The sequence below is a fragment of the Phoenix dactylifera genome, chromosome 10 (genome assembly GCF_051530095.1).
Source record: "Phoenix dactylifera cultivar Ajwa chromosome 10, Ajwa_hap1_PhDact_Kaust_v1.1, whole genome shotgun sequence".
Classification (NCBI taxonomy): Eukaryota; Viridiplantae; Streptophyta; class Magnoliopsida; order Arecales; family Arecaceae; genus Phoenix; species Phoenix dactylifera.
In genome coordinates this window covers 26,622,840-26,648,854 of record NC_143199.1, presented here as the reverse complement: position 1 = coordinate 26,648,854, position 26,015 = coordinate 26,622,840, and the positions used below count along the sequence as shown (strand labels likewise).

General features: G+C 37.0%; 1 protein-coding gene across 4 annotated transcripts; it reads right to left on the bottom strand.

The window, feature by feature from the left end:
• Nucleotides 1-1,931: 1,931 nt before the first annotated feature.
• On the bottom strand, nt 1,932-25,369 carry LOC103696089 (MADS-box protein SOC1-like). Of its 4 annotated transcripts, none has more exons than XM_039115532.3 (8): nt 25,236-25,369; nt 24,856-25,105; nt 3,663-3,765; nt 2,812-2,870; nt 2,621-2,720; nt 2,480-2,521; nt 2,311-2,352; nt 1,932-2,171 (listed from the first exon to the last, which is right to left on the bottom strand). In XM_039115532.3, the coding sequence occupies exons 2-8, from the start codon at nt 25,035-25,037 to the stop codon at nt 2,052-2,054; spliced, it is 648 nt and encodes a 215-aa protein (XP_038971460.1). In that variant the 5' UTR covers nt 25,038-25,105; nt 25,236-25,369; the 3' UTR covers nt 1,932-2,051. The 4 variants fall into 4 exon arrangements, with proteins under 4 accessions (XP_038971460.1, XP_038971459.1, XP_038971461.1 ...); XM_039115531.3 differs by having other exon boundaries at nt 25,212-25,359; XM_039115533.3 differs by having other exon boundaries at nt 3,684-3,765; nt 25,212-25,359.
• Between the last annotated feature and the right edge of the window lie 646 nt (nt 25,370-26,015).

The window sequence follows — 26,015 nt, the reverse complement described above, 5'->3', positions numbered from 1 at the left end:
AGTAGTTCCCCTTCTAGAGGAGTTTCATTCTATAGTCTCTGATGATCTTCTGGATGCACTTCCTCCAATGCGTGATATCCAACATGCAATTGATCTAGTTTCCGGAGTATCTCTGCCCAACCTTCCACAACATAGGCTCAACCCGAATGCATATACTAGGATCTGGGATTTAATGTTACCGACAGTTGAGTTTGTATATAATAGTTCGGTTAACAAGTCCATAGGCATGAGTCCATTAGAACTGGTGCATAATTACAAATGTAGGCAACCCATAGACCTATTTTTCATGTCTCATCAGTATAGAGTCTTTGAGTCTGCACAATCATTTGCATCACATCCACATTCATTACATCAAGAAATTAGCAATTGTATTCACTTTAATAACTTAAAATATAAATTCCTTGCTGATTTACACAGACGTTATAAAGAGTTAAGTGAAAGAGGTTACGTCATGATAAGAATTAGGCTTGAATGACTTTCTTCGAAAATGTTCAAAAAATTGCAACCTTATAGTGCAGAACCGTTCAAAGTCCTATAGAAAATTAATTCGAATGCATATGCTGTGGATCTTCCTGATGACTATGGGATTAGTGTGACATTTAATATTGAAGATTTAGTCTCATACATAAAGACAATATTCATGCCTTCTGACCCCTTTATTGATATACCTGCCCATGATGAACATCCTGAACTATTACCTGCTATTAAGCCACCACCTCCCAAATTTTATGCACGCAGAGAACAAATAGAACATATATTAGATGAGCAGGTTATGTCAACTAGAAATGGTGGTTATCAACATTACCTTTTTCGGTGGAAAGGTCGACCAAAGTCTGACATGACGTGGATTTTCAAAGCACAGTTGCAGCACCTTAACCCGATCTTCTGGAGCAGTACGACAGCTGGCCAGACCTGTACTCGATGAGATCGAGTTTTTCTCACCCGGGAGGAGTTGACGGGGACATCAGAGCCCTTCATCCAGATGATCCTGAGCCTCTGGATTGAGTCAAACCTGGATTGGATCCTTTTGAGTCCGAATCATTTTCTTTTATTACATTATTTGCTTTTATCTTAGTTAAGTCAATTTGGCCAGTTGTTTTGTTATTAAACTAGTCAATTGGGTTTATGTAATTGGATCAATTTAGTGGACCAATTTTGGTAAGGGATTAATTGTGGAAGGGTCCAAATTTAGTCAATGTTAATTAATTGATTTGATCGATTGATTGCTTAATTTGATCAAGATGTAAGGACCACCCCTCTCATGTATGAGGCAATTGATGATTAAATGAAAAAATCCTAGCCTTCCTCCTGTTCTTCTTCCTCCTCTTTTTCTCTTCTTCTTCCTGCATCTCTATAACCTCTTCTTCCTTCCCCCTCTCTTGTTCTTCCTCCTCTTCCGTTATCCTCTGTGGCGAAACAACAATGGACATGGGGGGTGTACGGCAGACTTGTATCGTATGGGTGCATGAACAATCGAAAGCCACAACATGGGATTTGAAAGCTTAAAGTGTTGAGTGTAAAAATTTCACCCTTTCCTCAGTATGGAGAAAGAAACAGCCAGTGACCACTCTTGTTCAGCTCCATGCATGCATCATAATTTGAGACAAATGCCAGTAACCACTGTAGTGTTAGATCAATCAAGCAGATATTTTTACGTGGTGCTTGTTGAACCAGATGCATGAGTTGGGCCTGTCATAGTTAGAGCATACAATGGCAAGAGCACTGAGACAATTAAACATTCTGTTATCTTATGGCAATAGCGAGGTATGGCGATCCAGAACTCTCTTCCGTGAAAGAAAAGTTTGAAATCCAACTGAAAAAAGAAAAAAAGGAAAGAAAAGCTCGTACCAGACCTTGAAAGACAGGAAACATCCAACTATTTCTTCACACAGGATCATATAGGCAACAATTGGTTGATCCATGACATGGTCTTCAGAATAATACATTTTGACATACCATTAACTTATTGTCCATAGCATTTATATTTATACATATGCATTTAATCGATAAACATGTTTGCTGGTGATGACAATTTGATATTGTCCCTTAACCTAGCAAGTCCCTGGCCTACCAATTACCAGCTCTGTCTCTACCTCCGTGTTCTGACCATCATGATCATCAGAAACAGCTTTCCAAGGAGCGCATAGCTGTAGCTGAGTTTCTGAGTCAAACTTAAGATAGAGGACAAATATCAAGTTAGTTAAAACATTGTTGCAGATGTTACAGACCATTTAGGGACAGGTACTTAAATATTGCATATCGATTGTATGATGAAGCAACATAAAGACCAAATTATATTCAACTTCTTACCATTTCATGTAGTGAAGAATTACGTTCCAAAAGGATCTTCCCCTGAATTGATAACCAAAATGTAAAAGGAAATCTGATCAAGTACTAGAAATAAAAACTCAATGTAGTTCCTTGGCAAAGGACGACTTCATTGTTACAACCATTACAATGCATAATTGTAGTAGTCTACCTTTTCTTTCAGTTGATCGATTTGCTCCCCTAGCATGTGATACTGAATGAAACAGAAGATAATGACAATGTCAGAGATAATGATGTGCTGCTGATGGCTAAAGCCAAATAAAATAACACAGGAAAGGCTATTATATCATACTTTTCTTTCTCTGATGATGCTTAGGCTTTGCTCTAACTGCAACTCTAGTTCATGCAGTTCCTCCGCTGTACATGATTCCAAACTTTCACCTAGGAGCTTCCTGCATGAAAGGAAATGTTAGGATTTTATCTTATGAGAAAAAATTTTGAGTTCTGGCGGGATGCAAACTTCTCAAATTTTTCAGTCTTCACCTTTTACAAGCCTCAAGCTGTTCAATCTTCTTCATCAAGCTTGCAGTTTCAGACTTCAGCTGTTGCAGTTTAGGCAATTTAATTTCATAACACATGCGAAATAAAAAATAAGAAATTAATTTATGACGGTTTGTCTTACAGATTTTTCTAAAGGTATATTATTTCTATGCATAATTATTTAAGATGCTTTCAAGGTATATTATTTATGTGCCTGATAACCAAACATAAATCCTTCCATGTTTCTGTTTCTTGTTTCTGGTTACCATTTGCTGATTCCATATGATGGGGCCAATAGTACTAATGTAAAACATTTTCGAAACTTCGTGAGTTTTTCCATAATTTGACACTAGGCATTGGAAATAGCAGTTTCTTCACTTCCGCCAACCAGCTCTAGCTCTTGTTAGCATTCCTCCTTACTTGAGAGAGTTCCACTTTTCAGATCCTGCAGGTGGCATCAACCACCGCATTTCTCAAAAATTGACTATATCTTTCCTTCTGCATGGATATTAACATAACCTTGATTGCATTACTCAGATGGATATTCCTCTTCTTCTTCATGAATATTAATATAACCTTGATCAAGATCATGCCAATATCCATGCAGAAGAAAAGAAACAGGCCATGTTTTCCATTCAAAAACATAACTTTGATACATTTTAATTGAACTTTGTAAGTATATTCAATTATATTATGCTTTTAATAACTAAACCCAAAACCTGGCTCTTGGATGCTATATCCTCCTTTGCTAAGACAGCAGATGCAATATGGGCGAATGACACATGAAATTAAACAGAAACGACTAAATAAACTAATCTCATCAAAAGTCAGATAAGAACAATGGGATCACTTACGAAAACAGAAGGATTACTAACTCGTTTATTATGCTCTTTTGCTTGCTTGCTGATGTTAACATCCATTGCATGTAACATGTAACGATCAAGTGTGCTTTCCATGCTGAAACACCCCAGAGTGAAAAAATTAGGTTTCGTTCAAGAATATATTCAGATAATAGAATCTGGAAAAATATTCAGTAAAAAATATTAATCTCTTCAAAAAGCTTAAAGGTAAATGCAACTGTCTTTGGTTGCACTGTGATCTGACCCAGACTATGACCAAATAAGACCTGATCCAATTCGACCCATTTGACTCACTAGCTAGGTTGGATTAGGTCCAAATCTTGACTTAATTTCTATATTTCCGTTGGATCTGGATAACCATTGAGTGATCTTTACCCTCACCATGGCCACAGTTAGAAAGTCAACATTTGTGGCACAGTATTGGTCAGATCTAATCCAACCCAATACACAGCTCAAGAGACTTATTTTAATGCATAAAAAACATATATCTAATATTCGCTATTACTAAAAGTAAGATTTCAATTTGAATATTTTCTTAGTAAAGCATCATGAATTTAGAAAACATTGGCAACATAAGAAGAAACTGTAAACTCTTTCAGTCATGTAATACCATTTCTAGTAAAATATAGTGGATTTGGTATTAGCATTTTAAGTTTTAACATCAGCTAGAAATAATTGATTAGTCATTTATATTGATCTAAGCTAAAATGGGGGCTAGAGTTACACCATCTAGATTGATATGGAATCAGGTGTAGATGTGAAGTATTAATGTTATGTTGCAGTGCCCAAACTTTTTGTTCTTTAAGAGTTTCCTCTCATGATCATAACCAAGTGCTATACCAATACCATGTCTAAGTGTAGGGACCAAGCATTCATGTGTAAATCAAAATGTCTGGGTAATAGGGCTGAAACCAAATCGGATACATATCATATACCAGTATATCCATATCTATATTTATTTTGTTTGACAAATACAAATATGGATATGGATGTTAGTTGGATGCAAAAATTGATATCCATATTTATTTTAAACGAATACAGATATAAATAGGATAGTAAAAGTATGGATATCAACATGGATCTAAACAAGAGAAATCCCTCAACCATCCCAACAAATGCCACACACAATACATATATGTATATGTATGTATGTATGGGATTGGATCTAAACGAGAGAAATCCCTGAACCATCCCAACAAATGTGAAACAACAAATGAAAAATGAGCATTTTAATTAATTGACTTCTAAAAAAAAGAAAGAATCTTAAAGACGAATCCTATGCTCTTTGACCAATCATATACATACAAAAGCACAGTATTACAACACAAATTAATGCTAGTATCATTTTTTGAGAATATGATGATTATTAACCATTGCTCATATTTGAACCAACTTGGAGAGGTATGTGAATCAGCTGACCTATCAGCTACTGGTATGGCCACTGGAAATATATCATAAAAAAATTGGACTAGATCATAATTCATATGATTCTAATTGCTTTTTTTTAACTAAGAAAAAGATAAATTGTTAAAGTTATAAACTCAATTTTATGATTCAAATGAATAATCTCTTTTTTTTAAAAAAAAGAAGAAAAGATAGAACATAGAGAATCTAACATATCCACTTAGCTTGTCCGGTAGTTCAACTGGTTTGGTGTCTACACTAATTTATATTTGATGCTCACAAGTCAAAATCAACTTCAACTTTCATTCTCACATTACAAAATCTTGAATCAAGAACTGAGAAGTACACTAGAAAAAAATAAAAAGATTGCTGCTGCATATGCACTGATTCATATCTCCTAGGCAATAGAGAGCACCCAAATGGCAATATAAGAAAAAAGGCCAACAAGTGGGAAGGGAGTTTCTTATACTCTTGATTTCATATAATAAAAAAACTATAATTTTGTGGGAATTAGACTCTATCCAAAAACAACAAATTCATTTTTTATACGTATAATGATTTAGGGCCTCATCCAAAAAGACTAGTCAGAAGGTGTTATCTAGATTTCATAGCCTTGCTTAAAATGCCCAAGACCTCTCCAATATGCAACTACAAGCTATCTGTGAGGATCTGTACAGATGTATGTTTAGTCCCATATCGGCTATGCAATGGGTAAATCCTAGATACTTATATTGGACCATGAAATTCAAATAATATCTTTTAACTAGCTATTTGGGGTGAGGTTCTGGATCGTGACAACTGGTATTAAAGTGGATCCAACCCACTGCGTAATACGGGTCTAGATTGGATTTATGGTACTTATAATTGGATTTGAATGGATTTAGACCGTTAGCTTTATTTGTCATGACTTAGGACCTTACCCAGAAAGACTAGTCAGAAGGTGTTATTTGGGATTCATGGTCCAATATGAGTACCCTGGATCTACATATTGCATAGCAGATGCAGTACTAAACACAAATCCATATGAGTCCTCATGCTACCAGCTTGGACTTTGCCCAGGTTTTACTAAAACCATACCTGTATCTATTGGAGCTTCAAATCTAAATATTATTTCATAGCTAGTCTATTTAAGGATCAGGATTGGTCTAGGTTCAGGTAATAAAAATGTGCATTAGGCTTGGGTCAGTGAAGATTAGGTCCCAATATCCATCAGGTATAACTTATATCATGATAAAGCTATTGTCAAAACCATTCTTATATGATTATTTTATATGAAAATCATATCACTTATATCTTGATAAAGCGATTGGCAATCGTTTTATCATAATTTCCATGATTTAATTTTTGGAGCACGTATTGAATGTTTCATTAATAAACTTCTCAAAACATGATTTTTTTTAGCTTGGTTAAGTCTTTAAGATATAATGGTTGATACATTGATAAACTTCTAAAAGCATGGACCTGAAACAATGTTGAGCTGTTGAAAAAGAATGGAATTCTGTCAAAAAAAAATATATGCAATGATTTTTCGTATTACCCTATTACAGAAAGGTTTTAATAATAAAATAAGATATTAAAAATATGATCTATTTATTGCACCTTAAAAGTTGATTTTTTTTATTTTGCTCCATCTAAAAATCTCCCCTCTGGTCTCTAGACTAGTTAGTTCATAAAATTTCGAAAATTATTTGTCTGAAGTATTTTACAAACAAGGGTCAAGAATGTGTAAATCTTAGGAGTTTCATCATTGGACAACAAACCCACAATTCTCCAATAGTGTTTGTTGCCCAAGAAGACAACCCAGGAGGGGGGGGGGGTGAATTGGGTTATGATTTAAATTTCGACTAATTAAAAACTACGTTTGGTTAATATCCAATTCTATTGCAAGTATTCCGGTTAAGTAATTATATGCAGTGAAAGATTAGAGAGAGTGTAAGAGAGAGTGCAGCAACCAACACAAACACAAAACAATTTATAGTGGTTCGGTGCTAACCCCTGCTCCTACGTCTACTCCCCAAGCTACACTTGGGAATTCACTATAATCCCTCAGATTACAGCCGGTTGTTTTACAATTTCACAACCCAACTTGTTTTACAAGATCACAACGAACTCGGTCGGTTTTCACAGGCTCACCGACTAGAACCACCCGATTGTTTTTCCGGGATCACAATCGAACCCTTACACCGTTAGTTTTAACCTTAGCTCACCAACAAACCTTACAACCCTTGATTTAATCCCCTGATTGAATCAAGTAAGAAAATAGTTTGGAAAAAGTTACAAGGAAAGCTTCTTAATAAGCAAATATTAAACAATATGAAAAGAGAAGAGTTAGAAGCCCTCAAACAGATTTTGGAAGAAGAAGAAGGGGCTTCTCGAACTCTGAATCTCCTTTTTGAATGCACTGAAGATCTGATGTCAGAGGAGAGCCTTGAATGCGAAGGAAAGAGTTAGTTGGATGGAGTTCAATGCGCTTCTTACTTCTTTCTCTTGTATTTACTCTTAAGAGCCTTTGGTAGGTGGAAATTCTTTTTATTTGAATGGAATAGCTCTCTTGGTGTCTACTACTATTCACTCTGACTATTTAAGCAATTCCCTTTGAAAACAAGCCGTTAGACACTAATTTGTGGCCGTTCTGCATAATCTGCAACTCCTAATAATGTATCCGTTGGGGTCCGAGTCGACTCACTCGATTTGGAGTCGACTCGGCTATTGCTGGAGTCGACTCATGCTTTACTGGAGACGACTCGCCCACTGTTCAGGATTTGAATTAAAGTGCTGTCCCATTCTGGAGTCGACTCGGCCAAACCTGGAGTCGACTCGCCAATATCCGAAGATGACTCGGCCCTCTGGAGACGACTTGTTCTCAGAGTTCCAGAGATCTATTTTTCTGCATTTCTTTCTCGAGTCGACTCGGATCATCTTGGAGTCGACTCGGCTCTTAGAGCCCAAAAACTGATCTTGGCTGACTTGGGAGACAAATGCAAGATGATTATTTAAGTTCCTAAGAGATGCTCTAGTTCTAACAGGTTGAAATGGATTATCTAAAATTAATTCTTTAGGGTGACCATGAGCATACCTCCAAGCCTTAGTAAGCCCATGATCAACAATTACCTTTTGGCTTTTTGAAGTTTCTCCAATTTGCTTCGGTTCATTCTCTTGTAATGTCATATCATCTATCCTTTTCTCAAGTATTCCTGCATCATCATCAAGAGCTACTCTCTTGCTAGAAGAGACATCATTAGTATCATCAAAAACAACATGTATAGACTCTTCAATGACAAGGGTTCTTTTGTTGAAGACTCTATAAGCTTTACTTGATGTAGAATATCCCAAAAAGATACCTTCATCAGATTTAGAATCAAATTTGCCTAAGTTATCTTTGCCATTATTATGAATGAAACACCTACACCCAAAAATATAAAAATAGTTTACTTTGGGCTTTCTATCTCTCCACAGTTCATAAGGTGTTTTCTTTATAATTGGTCTCAATAAAACTCTATTTAGTATATGGCAAGATGTGTTAATTGCTTCACCCCAAAAATACTTAGGAAGATTACTTTCACACAACATGGTCGTGGCCATTTCCTCTAGAGTTCTACTCTTTCTTTCTGCCACTCCATTTTGTTGTGGAGTCCTAGGTGCAGAGAAATTATGAGTTATCCCCTTTTTACTACAGAATTCATCAAATAGATGATTTTCAAATTCCGTTCCATGATCACTACTAATAGCTATAACTGAAGCATTTCTTGAGTTAGTTACTTCCTTATGAAATTTCTTAAATACTGAAAATGCTTCATCTTTATGAGCTAAAAACATGACCCATGTGTATCTAGAAAAATCATCTACAATGACAAGACCATACTTGTTTCCACCAAGGCTTGTGGTTCTAGTTGGTCCAAAAAGATCCATGTGAAGTAGTTCAAAGGGTCTAGCAGTAGAGACATAATTTATGGATTTAAAGGAACTTCTAGATTGTTTGCCATATTGACAAGCTTCACAAATTTTATTTTTCTCAAATTTTAGCTTTGGCAAACCAATCACTGAATCTCTTTTAACTAATTTTGATATTGTATCCATACTTGCATGACTTAATTTACGGTGCCATAACCAACTTGCATCATTGACTTTAGAATCACTAGCTACTAGGCAACGGCTATTATTAGCGAGATCTTCAAGATCTACTACATAAACATTGTCACGTCTTATTCCTTTGAATAATAAGCTATTGTCAATTGAGTTGGTTATGATGCATAGAGATGGCTTAAACAGAACATTAAAACCTCTATTACATAATTGACTAACGCTAAGTAAGTTATGCTTAAGACCATCTACAAATCGTACATTATCAATAAAGGTTGAAGAGGTGATTTGTACTTTACCTATACCAACGATGTGACCTTGGTTATTGTCTCCAAAGGTCACTGCACCTCCCTTGTTAGGCTCTAGGGTGAAGAATTGCTCCTTGTCACCCGTCATGTGTCTTGAGCAGCCACTATCCAAGTACCAACTGTTTTTGTAGACCTTGGCTGCAAGACACTCCCACACAAGAAAATCATACAATTTTAGGTACCCAAGTTTTCTTGGGTCCTTCATGGTTAGTAATGTTGGTTTTTTTTGGAACCCAAACCTTTTTAATTTTTCTTTTAGCTTCTACTTTCCTATGGTCACATACATTAGCTTTATGTCCTACTTTTCCACAGCAAAAATAGGTTATATTTTTAGTTTTACTTTCCCCAGCTTTTACAAAAAAAAATTTAAGAAACTTTTGCTTATTCTTAGGCTTATACCCTAAACCAGCTTTACTAAATACATCTTTTTGACTATTAAGTATCATGTCCAGTTTTTCAGAACTAAAGGTAAACTTCTCAACTATAGGTTTATACTTTTTAAGTTCTTTTGTTAAGTTTAGTTTTTCTGTTTTTAGTAAATTTAGATCTTTTGTAAAGTTATCTTTTAGAGTTCGGTTACTGTTTTTAAGTTCTGAAACTTCCTTAGTTAGTCTTTCGTTATCTTTAATTAAGGTATTAGTTTTTTGAGTTAACATTTGGTTGCTTGTTTTAAGTTCTAAATTTTCTTTGATGATAAAATTCTTGTCCTTAATTAATTTATCGTACTTATGGCAGTGAGATTGATTAGTTAGTTTTAATTCTTTATTTTTAAGATTTATTGTCTTATATTCATTCATTAGTTCATTAAAAGCATCATACAATTCATCAAAGGTAAAATCTAAATGCGTTTCAGATGTTACCTCATTTTTATTTGCCATAAAACAGAAGTTGGCCTTTTCCTCTTGTTCCTCATCCGATGATGATGATGATGAATCGGAGTCCGTCAAAGTGGAGACGAGAGCTTTCTTTTTCTTGTACTTGCTGTTCTTCTTAAGCAAGGGACAGTCCATTCTGAAATGTTCCGGCTTCTTGCACTCATAGCAAGCGGTTCCCTCACTTTCCCTTTCCTTACCTTTGTTCTTGTTGTGGAAGCTTGAGGAACCTCTCTTCTGATGAAAAGACTTCTTCCGATTGATGAATTTTCTGAACTTTCTCACGAGAAGAGCCTCATCATCATCTTCCTCATTGTCTTCTTCTTCACTGCTACTGCTGCAAGAGGGAACTTTGTTAGAAGAAGTAGATTTAAGTGCAACTACCTTTTTCTTGTAGGAGGACTCTTCTTCACTGTGTTGCTTCATTGTCAGCTCGTGTGTCATCAATGATCCAAGGAGCTCCTCGAGTGCCAGCTTGTTCAAGTCTTTGGCTTCTTGGATCGCCGTTACCTTGGCTTCCCATGACCTTGGTAAGGATCTAAGAATTTTCCTAACAAGGTCACTGTTAGTATAACTTTTGCCAAGGTTCTTTAGGCTATTGACAATATCAGTGAATCTAGTAAACATGCATGTGATAGTTTCATTTGGTTCCATCTTAAATAGTTCATACTTATGAACAAGCATGTTTATTTTAGATTCCTTGACTTGATTTGTGCCCTCATGAGTCACTTCAAGTCTGTCCCATATCTCTTTTGCAGAATTGCAAGTAGAGATCCTATTGAATTCATTATGGTCTAAGGCACAATAGAATACATTCATGGCTTTGGCAATTAATTGTGTCTTCCTTCTATCATTGTCATTCCAATCTTTTTCAAGCTTGGGTATAGCAACGTTGTCTACATAAATAGAAGGAATGTATGGTCCATTAACTATGATGCTCCAAACATCATAGTCTTGGGCTTGGATGAATATCCTCATCCTAGCCTTCCAATAGGTATAGTTGGTTCCATTAAAGAATGGAGGCCTATTGGTGGATTGCCCCTCACTAAGAAAGGATCCAAAAGGGGTTGTCATTTTTTAATCTTTTACTCTTAAAAAAAAATGAGAGCACCTGCTCTGATACCACTTGTTGCCCAAGAGGGGGGGTGAATTGGGTTATGATTTAAATTTCGACCAATTAAAAACTACATTTGGTTAATATCCAATTCTATTGCAAGTATTCCGGTTAAGTAATTATGTGCAGTGAAAGATTAGAGAGAGTGTAAGAGAGAGTGCAGCAACCAACACAAACACAAAACAATTTTTAGTGGTTCGGAGCTAACCCCTGCTCCTACGTCCACTCCCCAAGCTACACTTGGGAGTTCACTATAATCCCTCGGATTACAGCCGGTTGTTTTACAAGTTCACAACCCAACTTGTTGTTTTACGAGATCACAACGAACTCGGTCGGTTTTTACAGGCTCACCGACTAGAACCACCCGATTGTTTTTCCGGGATCACAATCGAACCCTTACACCGTTGGTTTTAACCTTAGCTCACCAACAAACCTTACAACCCTTGATTCAATCCCCTGATTGAATCAAGTAAGAAAATAGTTTGGAAAAAGTTATAAGGAAAGCTTCTTAATAAGCAAATATTAAACAATATGAAAAGAGAAGAGTTAGAAGCCTTGAAACAGATTTTGGAAGAGGAAGAAGGGGCTTCTCGAACTCTGAGTCTCCTCTTTGAATGCACTGAAGAACTGATGTCAGAGGAGAGCCTTGAATGCGAAGGAAAGAGTTAGTTGGATGGAGTTCAATGCGCTTCTTCCTTCTTTCTCTTGTATTTACTCTTAAGAGCCTTTGGTAGGTGGAAATCCCTTTTTGTTTGAATGGAATAGCTCTCTTGGTGTCTACTACTGTTCACTCTGACTATTTAAGCAGTCCCCTTTGAAAACTAGCCATTAGACACTAATTTGTGGCCGTTCTGCACAATCTGCAACTCCTGACAATGTATCTATTGGGGTCGGAGTCGACTCGCTCGATCTGGAGTCGACTCGGCTGTTGCTGGAGTCGACTCATGCTTTACTGGAGACGATTCGCCCACTGTTCAGAATTTGAATTAAAGTGCTGTTCCGTTCTGGAGTCGACTCGGCCAAACCTGGAGTCGACTCGCCAATATTCGGAGATGACTCGGCCCTCTGGAGACGACTCGTTCTCAGGGTTCCAGAGATCTATTTTTCTGCATTTCTTTCTCGAGTCGACTCGGATCATCTTGGAGTCGACTCGGCTCTCAGAGCCCAAAAACTGATCTTCTGTCTTTGGAGTCGAACTGCCTCGGAGTCGACTCGGATTGTCTTGGAGTCGACTCGGCTCTCAGAGCCCGAAAACTGATCCTCTGTCTTTGGAGTTGAACTGCCTCGGAGTCGACTCGGATCGTCTTGGAGTCGACTCGGCTCTCAGAGCCCGAAAACTGATCCTCTGTCTTTGGAGTTGAACTGCCTCGGAGTCGACTCGGATCGTCTTGGAGTCGACTCGACTGACTTGGGAGTCGACTCTGGAGCGCTTGGAGTCGACTCGGCTCTCAGAGTCCCCGAAGTTGGTTCTCTGCCTTTTAGTCTTGCTTTCCTCTGAGAGTCGACTCGGACGTAACTAGGAGTCGACTCGCCAAACTTCGGAGTCGACTCGTAACCTTCTGAAGTCGACTCGGTTGCAGGGTCTGAAATACATCGTTCTGTCTTTCTTCTGTTACCCTTAGGACTCGACTTGGAAATGTCGGGAGTCGACTCGGCAACCATCGGAGTCGACTCGAACCCTTCTGGAGTCGACTCGCTGACAGGGTCTGAAAATCAACTTTCTGTCCTTCTGTCAGTTCTCAATCGAAGTCGACTCGTAGTGTACCGGAGTCGACTCGAGCATGTGCCAGAACTTCTGAAACACTTGGAGTCGACTCGTAATCTTTCGGAGTCGACTCGAGCTTCAGACTTTGGTTCAAACTGAGTTCCATACTTAGCCAAAATATGTTGAACCAAAGCTAGAATACTTAAACATAAATTCACAAATATTTGCCTGAAACACTAGATTGAATTCATTAGTATAACATAAGATATACTCAAATGCTTTGAGCTCATCGAAATCAAATAGGGTTATAATCAATCACTCCACAGTGTTCTTCATTGCTGATAACAAATGAATGTGTGCTGTAAACATCTCAACCATTCCATGACAAAGTAATCAAATGCTATTATATTTAGGAGATAATAATAAGCATGGAGAATTCTATGACTAAGATAAGCAACTAAACACAATGAGACCTACAGTATGATAGCATCATATGTGCTTAATAATGTAGGACTCTATTTTATGGGCAAGGACTTTACAGGCAACACACCCATCCTCATTTGAATGAACCATAAGCTGGGGTTAAATCTTTTATGGGGGGCACTGAACTTCATGTGTCATTTTCTTGTTCATGTTAAGAATGCCTCATGTATCACAGTACACATCACATGAACATCAAATATTATTGCGATATAGAAATTGCGAAGTAATAAGTTTGCTGTGAAAGGCATATCAGAAATCATAACTTAAACATTTCAAGGACCACCACAACCGAACAGTTAATCACCCCCGGGGTAGGTTTCTACCTAGCAATTTGCAGCATTCTTATGAGCACTTCTACCAAACTGGGTCCAAATTTCTTCAAACCAAAACCAAACACAACCAAGATCTGCAAGAAACCTCTCTCTCTCTCTCTCTCGCCCCCCCCCCCCCCCCCCCCCCCCCCTAATTGATGGATGAGGGGCTGAGCCATTGGGCACAATCTTTATTTCCTTTATCTCTTGCAATATAATATGCACAACCTCAGAAATTCTAGTTTTTTATTTTGATGACCATTGAGATAAATATTTTACTTGTTTAAATTTATCCTCCCTTCTCAATAATTCTTATTTTGACTCTTTGTGTTGTCTTAGGTGTTCCTATATTGCATGTTAATTTATAATATAAAAAACGAGTTTTCATATTCATAATGTTATAAAATAACTTCATTCTTGGCATAATGTAACTTTATTATCTCCACCACAATTAAAAAAGCTGTGAGAAAGGTCCTGGAATGATGACTTAGACATGACTCATATTCTTGACATTATATGTAGCTAAATATTTTTCAGAGATTAAATCTTAAATAAAATATCATCAATGCATCACAAAAAGATTTAATATAGTTACATTCATATTACGAGCAACTAAAACATTTTCACAGCTAAACATGATCGCTAGCTTCTACACATATGCAAGTATGTATGAATGTATATATGCACATATGTATGCATATATGTGTGCATGTATGTATGCATGTGCATGCATGCTTGTATGCATGTACGGATGTATGTATGTATGCATGGATGCATGTATGAATGGATGTATGCATGCATGTATGTATAGATGTTTGTATGTATGCATGTATTGCATGTATGCATGCATATGTATGTATATATGCATATATGTATTTCAGTATAATTTATGTTGACTTTTCAATCCAGGCTTCAGAGGACAAAAACAATTATAGTGCAAGCATAAAGGTGGATGGGCTAATATATTTATGTTGATGCATGCAAGACGAAAAATAGATTTTCACAAGTAGCCGGAATAAGTAGAAGTCATGCAGAAATTCTCCTTTGATAGATCAATAGAAATCTTGGGTCTTCTGCTGATTGCATATCACTTATTAGGATTAGTAGGCAAAATCAAGTCATGCTCATAAAATTGCCACAGTCAAACTTAAGCCACCATACATGATGGTATAAACAAGAATAAAAATATGGTAAGTAATGAAGTGAGGGGCAGCACAGACTAGTGGTGACTTTTCAATATAGTGTTCCAAAGACCAAAAACCCTGCATAGATGAAGTTTTGTTTTCTAAAATAGTGAAAGTATCCCTCGACAAAAAACACCAAAAGGTCTAATATCATTTGCAACATTTCTAGAATACATTCACATTCTTTTGATGAATTATGTGGATAACTCCTCCTTTATTTAAAAATCAACATAATATATAGAACATAACTAGTAATATGGAATTGATGGGACATAATTTTATATGACCTTGATAATGCTTGGATCAATTTGCAATCCAATGGAAGTGGGAGAAAATACAAGAATAATTTCTTGTGCAAGGAGGAAGATAATTTTCATTCAAAAACTTGGGATCCTCCTCATTACAATTCATGACTATTTATAGGCAAATCATGAGTAACATGAAAAGACAAAAGAAAATGAAAGGTCAAGAGTCACCTTAATATGGGTAACTCACACAATAAAAGACATCAAAGCCAAAACTAAATTCTCTTAGAGAATTTAAAAGATCAAAAGACACTTGCCTCTTAAAATACCTATAACTTTCCAACCATAATTCAGATTTTAATGTTCTTAGGCTTGTTGGAAAGAAGAGAAAGAGACTTGAAACTTTCATTTTAATAACCTTTCTTATTTCGGTCATTTAATATCCTAAAAATGGCATGCAAGTTGTATGACGTCCATGCACCTGCATCATACTCCCCCGGTTGAAGCTCAACTCGTCCTCGAGTTGTCCAATGCCTCTTCATCATCATGATATGGAATTAGATCAGACATATTGAAGGTAGCAGAAACTCCATAGTCACCGGAAAGTTCAATTTGATAGACATTTTCTCCAATACGCTTAAGAACTCGAAATGGTCCATCGGCACGATCTTGTAATTTGCTATATCATCCATGGGGGAATCGTTCTTTACGAAGATGAATCCATACAAGGTCACCTTCTTTAAATGATGCCGAACGTTGATACTTATCAGCTCTCTCCTTAAATTTTTGATTGCTCTTTTCAATCTTGGATCAAACTTGCTCATGCATCTTTTTGATTTCATTAGCCCTTGCTTCTGCATCACCGCTAAATCGAACAACATAAGGAAGGGGAGCTAGATCAAGAGGGCCATTAAGATTGCACCCATAGACAATCTCAAAAGGACTAGCACCGGTAGTAGAACTACTTGAGCGGTTGTATGCAAACTCCGCTTGAGGAAGAATTAAGTCCCATTGCTTCTTATTGTTGCCCAAATAACTTCGAATAAGATTGCCAAAGCTTCGATTCACCACTTCCGTTTGACCATCGGTTTGTAGATGATGAGAAGAACTGAACTGAAGTTTGGTGCCGCCCATAGAGACCGCCAAAAGTGTCCTACAAATTTTGGATCTCGGTCCAAAGTGAAAGTCTTTGGGATACCATGAAGTTTGACGATCTCTTGAAAATAAAGATTAACAATTTTAGATGCATCATAAGTCTTTTCGCAAGGTATAAAATGTATCATTTTAGAGAATCGATCAACAACCACCATGACCGAATCCTTTCCATGTTGGGTGCGAGGAAGACCAAGGACGAAATCAATACTTACATCCTCCCATGGAGCTTGAGGTACAGGAAGAGGAGTATAAAGGCCGGTGTTTTGAGCTCGGCTTTTGGCAATATGGCAGGTTCGACATAAGATGACATGTCTCTCTACATCCTTTCTCATCCTCGGCCAAAAAAAATTTTCTTTGACAAGGATTAAAGTCTTGTCTCGGCCGAAGTGTCCTCCAAGTCCTCCATTGTGGGCTTTTTTGATGATTGCTTGGCGAAGAGAGCAATTAGGAATACATATTTGGTTACCTTTAAACAAGTAACCTGCTTGAATTGGATAATCTTCATGAGGAGCATCACTGCATCGAGCTCAAATCTCGCAAAATAATCATCATTAGAATAGAGATCTTTGATGAAATCAAAATCGATTACCTTAATCTCCAAGGTTGACAACAAAGCATGTCTTCGACTAAGAGCATCCACAACTTGATTGAGACTTCCGGCTTTATGAAGAATGGTGAAGGTAAAAGATTGCAAAAATTCAATCCACTTGGCATGCCTTACACTAAGCTTGTGTTGAGTATTGAGGAATCGCAAGGCTTCATGATCAAAGTAGAGAACAAATTTCTTAGTCATAAGATAGTGCCGCCAATGATGAAGAGCCTCAACAATAGCATAAAATTCTTTATCATATGTTGAATAGTTTTTTCGCCCATCTCCATGTTTGGCACTAAAGAAAGCAATAGGGCGTCCTTCTTGACTAAGCACCGCGCCAATGCCCACATTAAAGGCATCACAATCCACCTCGAAAACTTTTTCAAAATCTGGCAAGGCAAGGATAGGGGCCGTTGTCATTAATACCTTAAGCTTCTCAAAACTTTCTTAAGCCTCCATAGTTCATTGATAGAATCCAGTTTTCAAATAATTTGTGATGGGGGCCATAATAGAACTGAAATGTCGTATAAACCTTCAATAAAATGTGGCCAACCCATGAAAGCTCCGGATCTCGTGAATGGTATGAGGTACCGGCCAACTAGAGATAGCTTCAATCTTCTTAGGATCAACTTTGATGCCGCTGGCGGTGACCATATAACCCAAAAATATTAGGCTATCGGTTAAGAAGTCGCATTTGTGAAGGTTGACATAGAGCTTCTCTTTTCACAACATCATAAAGATTTGTCTAAGATGTTCCAAATGTTGCTCTTGATCCCTACTATAGACCAAAATGTCGTCAAAGTAAACAACGACAAATTTACCTATATAAGGCTTGAAGATTTGATTCAAGAGGCGCATGAATGTGCTTGGGGCATTAGAAAGCCCAAATGGCATCACAAGCTATTCATATAGTCCATCTCTTGTCTTGAATGCCGTCTTCCATTCGTCATCCGGTCTCATGCAAATTTGATGATAGCCACTTCGAAGATCAAGCTTGGAGAAGATGTAAGCGCCGGCAAGTTGATCTAACATGTCGTCTAGCCGAGGGATTGGAAAATGGTATTTGATGGTGATCTTGTTAATAGCTCGGCTATCAATACACATGCGCCATGTTCCATCCTTTTTGGGGAAAGTAAGGCAGGAACCGCACATGGACTCATGCTTTCACATACCAAACCTTTGGCCACCAACTCGTTCACTTATCTTTGTAATTCCTTCATGGTCCTTGGGACTCATTCTATATGCCGCCTTGTTTGGTAAAGTTGCACCTGGCATGAGATCAATGCAATGTTGAATTTTCCTCATTGGTGGAAGACCAGAAGAAATTTCATCGGGAGCCACATCTTGGAATTTCTGCAAAAAAGAAGTAATCTTAGGTAGCAATAAATTGCCCTCCGTGTTAGATTCTACCACTATGAGAGCATATGCTTGAGAGGCTTCTCGAATTTCAACTTCAAATTCTGCATGGACAAAAAGGTACTTCCCTCTCCCTTAATGGGTTTGGGTGTGTTGTCCATTTTTGAAGGCCCAAGGGTTATTTTGGCACCATCCTTCAAGAATGCATAAGTATTTTTGTATCCATCGTGAACGACCCTCCTATCAAATAACCATGGCCTCCCCAAAAGTAAATGGCAAGCGTCCATAGGAACCTTGTCGCACCATATTTCATCACGGTAATTTTTCTCAATTGAAAATTGAATAAGGCAACATTGGAAATTTTTTACCTCATTTCCTTTCTTGAGCCAAGAATGAGAATATTGGTGGTGGTGAGGTTCTGTCTTGAGTTTCAACTTTTCCACCATCTCCATTGAGATGCAATTCTCGCAACTTCCTCCATCGATAATGACATTGCAAATTTTGCCATAAGCCGTACATCGAGTATGAAAGATGTTGCACTGGAGCCACATGTGATCATCTTTGCTTCGTATTGAATTCAGATTTCGACGGACCACAAGAGCTTCACCATGATCACTATATGTGATGTCTTCTTCAATTTCATCATATATAGAATCTGACTCATTTTCTTCACCGTCACCTTCTTCGGCAAGAAAAACCACTCTTCTATTTGGACACTCAGAAGCAATGTGCTCATAGCCAGAACACTTGAAACATTGAGGTCGAGATGATGTTGGCCGAGAAGAAGATGAAGCATCTTTTTTCACCGCTGTGGTTGGCTTGGATGTAGAAGATGAATGAGATTGTAATGCACTCCCCCGGTTAGGAATACCCTCACGCTTGAAATTTCGGCCTCCAGGAGCATTTGTTAAACCCTTTTCTCGCCGTTGTTAAAGTTGACGTTCCACCTTAGTAGCAAGTTTAATAACATCATTAAGAGAAATAAAAGAATGGAGGTTTACCATATCATGGATGTCACGCCTCAATCCACTAAGGTAACGAGCTATTGCTTGTTCTCCACTACACTACAATGAACCATAAGATTGTCGAACTCTTCAGTGTACTCCACGGTTCGCATCCCTTGAGTGAATTGATACATGGTGAGAAATGCATCTTGAAGCTAATTTTCGGAAAGGTACTTTTTGCGAAGCTCTTTTTTCATTTTCTTCCAAGTACAAATCTTGGCTTTGCCCTCCTTTGCTCTTTGCAACTTGAAGCGCTCCCATCAGATTGGTGCATGCTTTCGAAACTTGATGGCTACGATCTTCACTTTAAGCTCATCGGGGATCTCTTTGTAGTCAAAGATCCGCTCAACAGTGTTAAGCCAATCTAGAAAGATATCGTGTTGCATTTTTCCTTCAAACTCGGGAATATCTACCCTGATGTCTGGAAATCGAAATTGATGACGATGTTGGTGAGATGAAGAAGAGTTGCTCCTCCTACCACAACGTGAACTTTGGTCACGGAAGGTGTTGCGATCTTCTTCAGTGGTGTCGCCCTCCTCTTCACTCGGGTTTTGCTCATAACTAGCCAACCTTTCGGTAAGGTTTTGGACTTGCCGCCGCAAATCATCATTCTTTATGTCGCGAAGATCTCGCTCTCTACGAGATTCTTCATCGCTAGAAGGATCTTAGTTGCCTCGACTCGCCTTGGTTGGTTGAAGCTTGCGTCAACACCACCACGAGAAATACAATAGGATTCCTCTCGAAACGTCAAGAGATGATAACCTCGCTCTGATACCACTTGGATCAATTTGCAATCCAATGAAAGTGGGAGAAAATACAAGAACAATTTCTTGTGCAAGGAGGAAGATAATTTTCATTCAAAAACTTGGGATCCTCCTCATTACAATTCATGACTATTTATAGGCAAGTCATGGGTAACATGAAAAAACAAAAGAAAATGAAAGGTCAAGAGTCACCTAATATGGGTAACTCACACAATAAAAGACATCAAAGCCAAAACTAAATTCTCTTAGAGAATTTAAAAGGTCAAAAGATGCCTGCTTCTTAAAATACCTATAACTTTCCAACCATAATTCAGATTTTAATGTTCTTAGGCTTGTTGGAAAGAAGAGAAAGAGACTTGAAACTTTCATTTTAATAACCTTTCTTATTTCGGTCATTTAATATCCTAAAAATGGCATGCAAGTTGTATGACGTCCATGCACCTGCATCAGACCTTCATAGCAATAATGAAAACAAAGCCAATTAACCTTTTAAGACACCTTTCTCTAAATTGTAGAGATCACATTCGTTCTGGGTTTTACAGAAACACGTAGTGTCAATTTTCCAAGATTTCTAATAATAAACAAGAAGGAAATGCTTTTGACATTATAACTGCACTTATCATGTTCTCTCTTAACAAAATTTTTGATGTCCGATACTAGATAAGTTCTTAGTGAATACTGATCATACCTATCCCATAGACATCCATTCAAATTCTAAATTGTGGTAAGTCTAATAAACCAAATTTGTTCTCTAACAATTTCACATTGGTCAAATTGATTTTAATAAGTTTATAATATTAAATGTAATTATTTGGATAAATTCAACACCTAGCATTAAGGCATAAAAATTGAATGTTGGGTCTAGTTAGGCCTGATGAGTATGTTCACTCAAGAGAAACCAACTACAAGGTGATAGATCTAGTTTGACCCAATGTGCTTCTCAACCCACTACCTCCTCTTTTTCTTCTATTCTTATTTTATAATCTTTGATTTTCTTATTTTGATGTTTTTGTGCAAGATGGATGACAGTGTAGGTATAATAGTAAAATTAAGTTGATCTGATGTTGTAGTTATGCGGGGGCTCTTGCAAAGAGAAGAGAAATTGAGGGAAAAGGGAGAGAGATGGAAAAACAGAAAATCCCCTAGCTCTTAAAAATGTAAGGCATAATGGGTCATCACTTACTAATTTCTAACTGAGAGACACGAAATTATATTTTTCAGGTCAATCAGCTTAATCGGAAGTTCCTTGTTAATAACCAAGTTAAATATCTGATAGACAACTTGATTAGCACTAATAGAAGTTTAGTGCTTCATCAATAATTACGCTGGAAGAATTTTCTGAGAACTAGAATGAGAGGAAACACAGCCAAAATCAGGTCAGATATTAAAGTACTACAGTTTTGATAAGTTATCCTTCTTTTGCAAAATAACTCATTTAGTGTCATGAATAAGGTAGCCTCTTTTTGGTTAAACTTTGCTCGCTCTTGTTGATAACATTGTACGTTATATTCTTCTCTTAACCAAATACTTTTTTAATTTATTTGTGGTTCTTCTGCTTTACTCCTTTAAGTATCTTCTTCCTACACTCTCACTTCCTCAGTTGTTATCGAATTTAGTTCTGCTGTAAAGGGCCACAATCATGCAATGCATAAATTAAATGGATCAACTAACTTTGCAATTGCACAATAAAAATCATAAAATGCATGCATATGTGAAGTTGATGGAAAGTTCATTAGAGAACCAAGAAGGTCTTAAAGAATTAGTTATTATAATGATGTGAAAGTAATTAAGCAAGATCACATAAGATGCTTCAGGTGAAAAGCAGCAATTATGCTTCATCTTCATATCAGAATCATGTTGCTGCAGGTCAAAAAGCTGGGATTAATATTGAGTGTTTTCCTATGCAGAAGTTCTTTCAGAGGTCTTTGCATATCTATTTTAATATGCTGAGCCACATTAAGGGAAACTAATATTTTTGGATTGTTTATTTATGGAAGGAAATATGACTGCGAGACACCTAGAAACTAAGTAAAGCTAGTAAACATTAATGGGAAAAATCCAGTAAAGATATATATATATAGAACAACAATTGACTAACTAGAAAAGTATTAAACAGATATCTAGTATATACAACCAACCAGAAACTATGCCTAGATCCCAGACACCAATTACAGGAAGATACACCTGTACTTAGGAAATATGGTGATTTTATTCAGAGTTTATTATTTCCTATTGAACAAGAAATAACAGAGGAAAAAGAAGTTATGGAATTAGGAGTGGACTTTCATGGTAAGAAGCACATGCCCACAAACTATGTTCCCTCACATGTGATGTTTTATAAATTTTAACTACTGCATGCAAGATGTGGAGTAATTAAATTTACAGTTCACAGAACCCCTTTTCAACTGGGTAGACTTGATAATGCATAATCTCCAGAAGCCTTTCTTATGTAAGTGTTTCCATGCAAAAACTTCTTATGGAAGAAGTACAAACTTCCAGGTCTATTATTTCACTAGGATAATTTAGTATACATCTTTCAGAGGAAACATGGACTTTGTCTAATTTCCCATCATCTAAGAGCTTCTTCTTAAATTAACGATGGCTTATAGTGTTGAATGGACATCAGATATTTTCTTATGCTTTAGATTATTACAATAAATTAGCATAGTACTTGCGGGAAAACAAAAATCACTTAGTTTACAACAGAAGGAAGTTGAAAAGAGCAAGACAAGGAGTACGTATGGAAACAGCAATATTGAAGGAATAGGGTTGCAAAAGCTTTACGGTCCACAATAATAATTAGTTCTATGTATCACATAAAGCATGGAAGGGGGAAACATATGAACCAAATGGATCAATTTCAATACATATGAACAAAATGGATTTAATGATAAATCCGACATGCGCATTATATCTGAGATTATTTTTCCCCCAAAAAATAGATGATAAAAGTATTCATATGTATTTGTTCGGTGTGACAAAAAAAAAAAAGAGACAAAAGTTTACACACACACACACACACATAGATGCACACATATATATGCATACATAAATATACATACATACATACATACATACATGCATGCATATATATGTATATAGACACACGCACACATTATAGTACTTGATGCAATAAATTGCCTATCATAAAAGTATTAGATGCTTCCAATGATAGTACGAATATAGACTATAAATTTCCTTTTGGATGGAAGAGTTCTTCTAAGAAACGTTGTTTGACCATAAAGTTTCAGATTAAAAATCTTGAACGCATTTTTTCTTCTCTTCATTACTCTTTTCCCTTAACTACAATAAACCAAACAAAAATTATGAAGTTGTTTGACCCGAGGTTGAATGCTCAATTTTGATTCTATTTGATGGAACAAAACAAGCTTCAGTGTCTGTGGTTTAGGTTTTAATTTCAATGTTTTTTTGCTGAAAATTCTAAATATCAAAAGAAGAATTAGCTAATGAAAAGTACGGAAAACATATGAAAATAAGTCAAGAAAATGAATAAGACATCATTTTATAGTATACTGTATTATTTCAGGAGCATTTAACGTATCATTTTGGTGATTAAAACAATCAAATTTGTTTATTAGATACACTAAAAAAAAAATCATGCTTCGTATAAGGATACATCATTTTAAGTTTTGATAGCAATCTAACTTGACAATCTAAATGCCTGTGCAAGTCAAGTTTCCAATAAAAATCTAAATGCCTGTGAAAGCCAAAAACTTATGCCAAAATGTTCACTTTCCAATAAAAATCTTTAAAACATAAAGTTGCAAAAATCGTGTGAAAAATAAGAGTTCAATATAGAAAAAATAGATTCTTGTTATTTAAAGAAATAAATATACGGCAAGAAATAGGATTATAACTCGCAAAAACATGCTTAATTTGGCCCCAACAGTCAGTTCCGGACTAAATCCCGGAACCAGTTTTGGTTTTCGAAACTTCCAGTGCAACCCAAAACCATGGTTTGGTGTACTATTACACGATACTAAACCGCAAGAGAACTATAAATATTAGAAATCTAAATCAGAGTACAACATTCAAACCTACCTGACCTCTCTAGGTTGTGTTTCCGTGGTACTTCAGTAGATGCGTCGAAACCGTATATATCCTGACCCTTCCCATCAATAACGCGAAAATCTTCTAGTCGTCCAAAAGAGTCTCCTTATCCTTATCATTTGTGTGTGGAATCGCTATAAAAAACAATGGTGTGTATCTCACAATCTCGAAGAAAGGAGAGCAACTACAGATTCTTTTACCAGAAATGAAGCTCTTTTCCCCCTAAAAGACACTTCCATTTCCCAGGAGAAATCATGGAGTTTAAAACACAAATATCATGGATCATTTTGTAGTCGACACAAAGAAGAGAAACGACACCAATGAGCGCTAAGAATACCAGTCCTGCGAAGAGTTGCATATTGACCTCAAAACCCATGTCTTTACACTAACCTACCTCAAGATCTGAAACAAAGATAGAAGTACTGTACTGGGTTTCAGATGGCCACAGAGATATAAGTTCATAAAAAGAAAAGGTCAAGAGAGATAATACTGAGAGAGAGAGAGAGAGAGAGAGAGAGAGAAAGAGAGAGATATAGAACCTGGAGCTGGAGAACTCATAGAGTTTTCCTCTAGGGGAGAAGACGATGAGCGCCACCTCAGCGTCGCAGAGGACGGAGAGCTCGAAGGCCTTCTTTAGGAGACCATTCCGGCGCTTGGAGAACGTCACCTGCCGGCTGGTCGCGTTCTCGATCCGTCGTACCTCCGTCTTCCCTCGCACCATGATGATATGTGATCTCTAATCTTCTCTCTTTTTTCCTTTTTTTGTTAGATTCGTCCTGGAGAAAGAGGCTATAGAAGGAAAGGTTGGGGAGGGACAAGCAAGAGGCAGGCGGGATTCAGAGAAAGAAGTAGTATACAACTGTAACCATATTGGGAAAGAGATCTCAGGACTCACCACAAATGGCAAAACAAAAGGTACCTCTTGGTTTAGAGACAGAGAGAGGTGGGATTCAGAGACAGAAGAAAAAAACTCCTTGCTTTGTTCATCTTCCTTCGCTTTTTTCCCTCTCTCTCTCTCCCATCTGCTTTATTATTGGTGGGATTTTGTGGTAGGAGCTCCCATTCGTGGATTTTAACAGAAGATAAGAGAGAGAATAATTTCTCGCTGTAAGTCCTAACTTTTTTGCCTCATTGGGAAAGAAATATCAAGGTTTTCCATAACACGTTATCCCTTTGTAACCGACCCAAGCTCAAACCGTCGTACACAGCTGCAACCAGCTATAATGATCATTATTTATCTTAAAATAACATTTCAAATTTTCATATTAAGATAAGCATTAAAATAACAGTCATTGTAATGGTTCCGTAATAGAAACATAGTGGTCTCTTCCCTTTTATTACATAAAATAATAATTTCTGGAACTATATACAGAATTTGCAAAATAATATTAATTTTTCGAAATATTCATGATTTCATATTATATTTTTTATATTATTTACTTCAACAACGTAAGAATTGGTGCATTATAATGACTATCATAACTCCGTCCCTGAATATCCTGAGAATAGTCAAACAAATCAGAGCAGGTGAAAGCTTTCTTTTCTGCTGTTTCTGACGTGGCAGATTTCTGATTGCTTTAGCACTCTCCACGCAGTTTGTAAGGTTACAGCGGATGGGGTGGAGTGGGGTCGCAGATATCATGATTTGGGACCAAGCCATGGGTGGAGGGCCCGGGTCGTACGAGGGGGGATTGATGGA

What these genes read in the sequence shown, in the direction of transcription:
- LOC103696089 (XM_039115532.3), bottom strand. Translation starts at nt 25,037, where the DNA reads ATGGTGCGAGGGAAGACGGAGGTACGACGGATCGAGAACGCGACCAGC. An exon ending in TATGAGTTCTCCAGCTCCAG is followed by an intron (nt 3,766 to 24,855) that starts GTTCTATATCTC and finishes GGGGTGTTTCAG; the next exon opens with CATGGAAAGCACACTTGATC. An exon ending in ATTCTTCACTACATGAAATG is followed by an intron (nt 2,172 to 2,310) that starts GTAAGAAGTTGA and finishes CTCTATCTTAAG; the next exon opens with TTTGACTCAGAAACTCAGCT.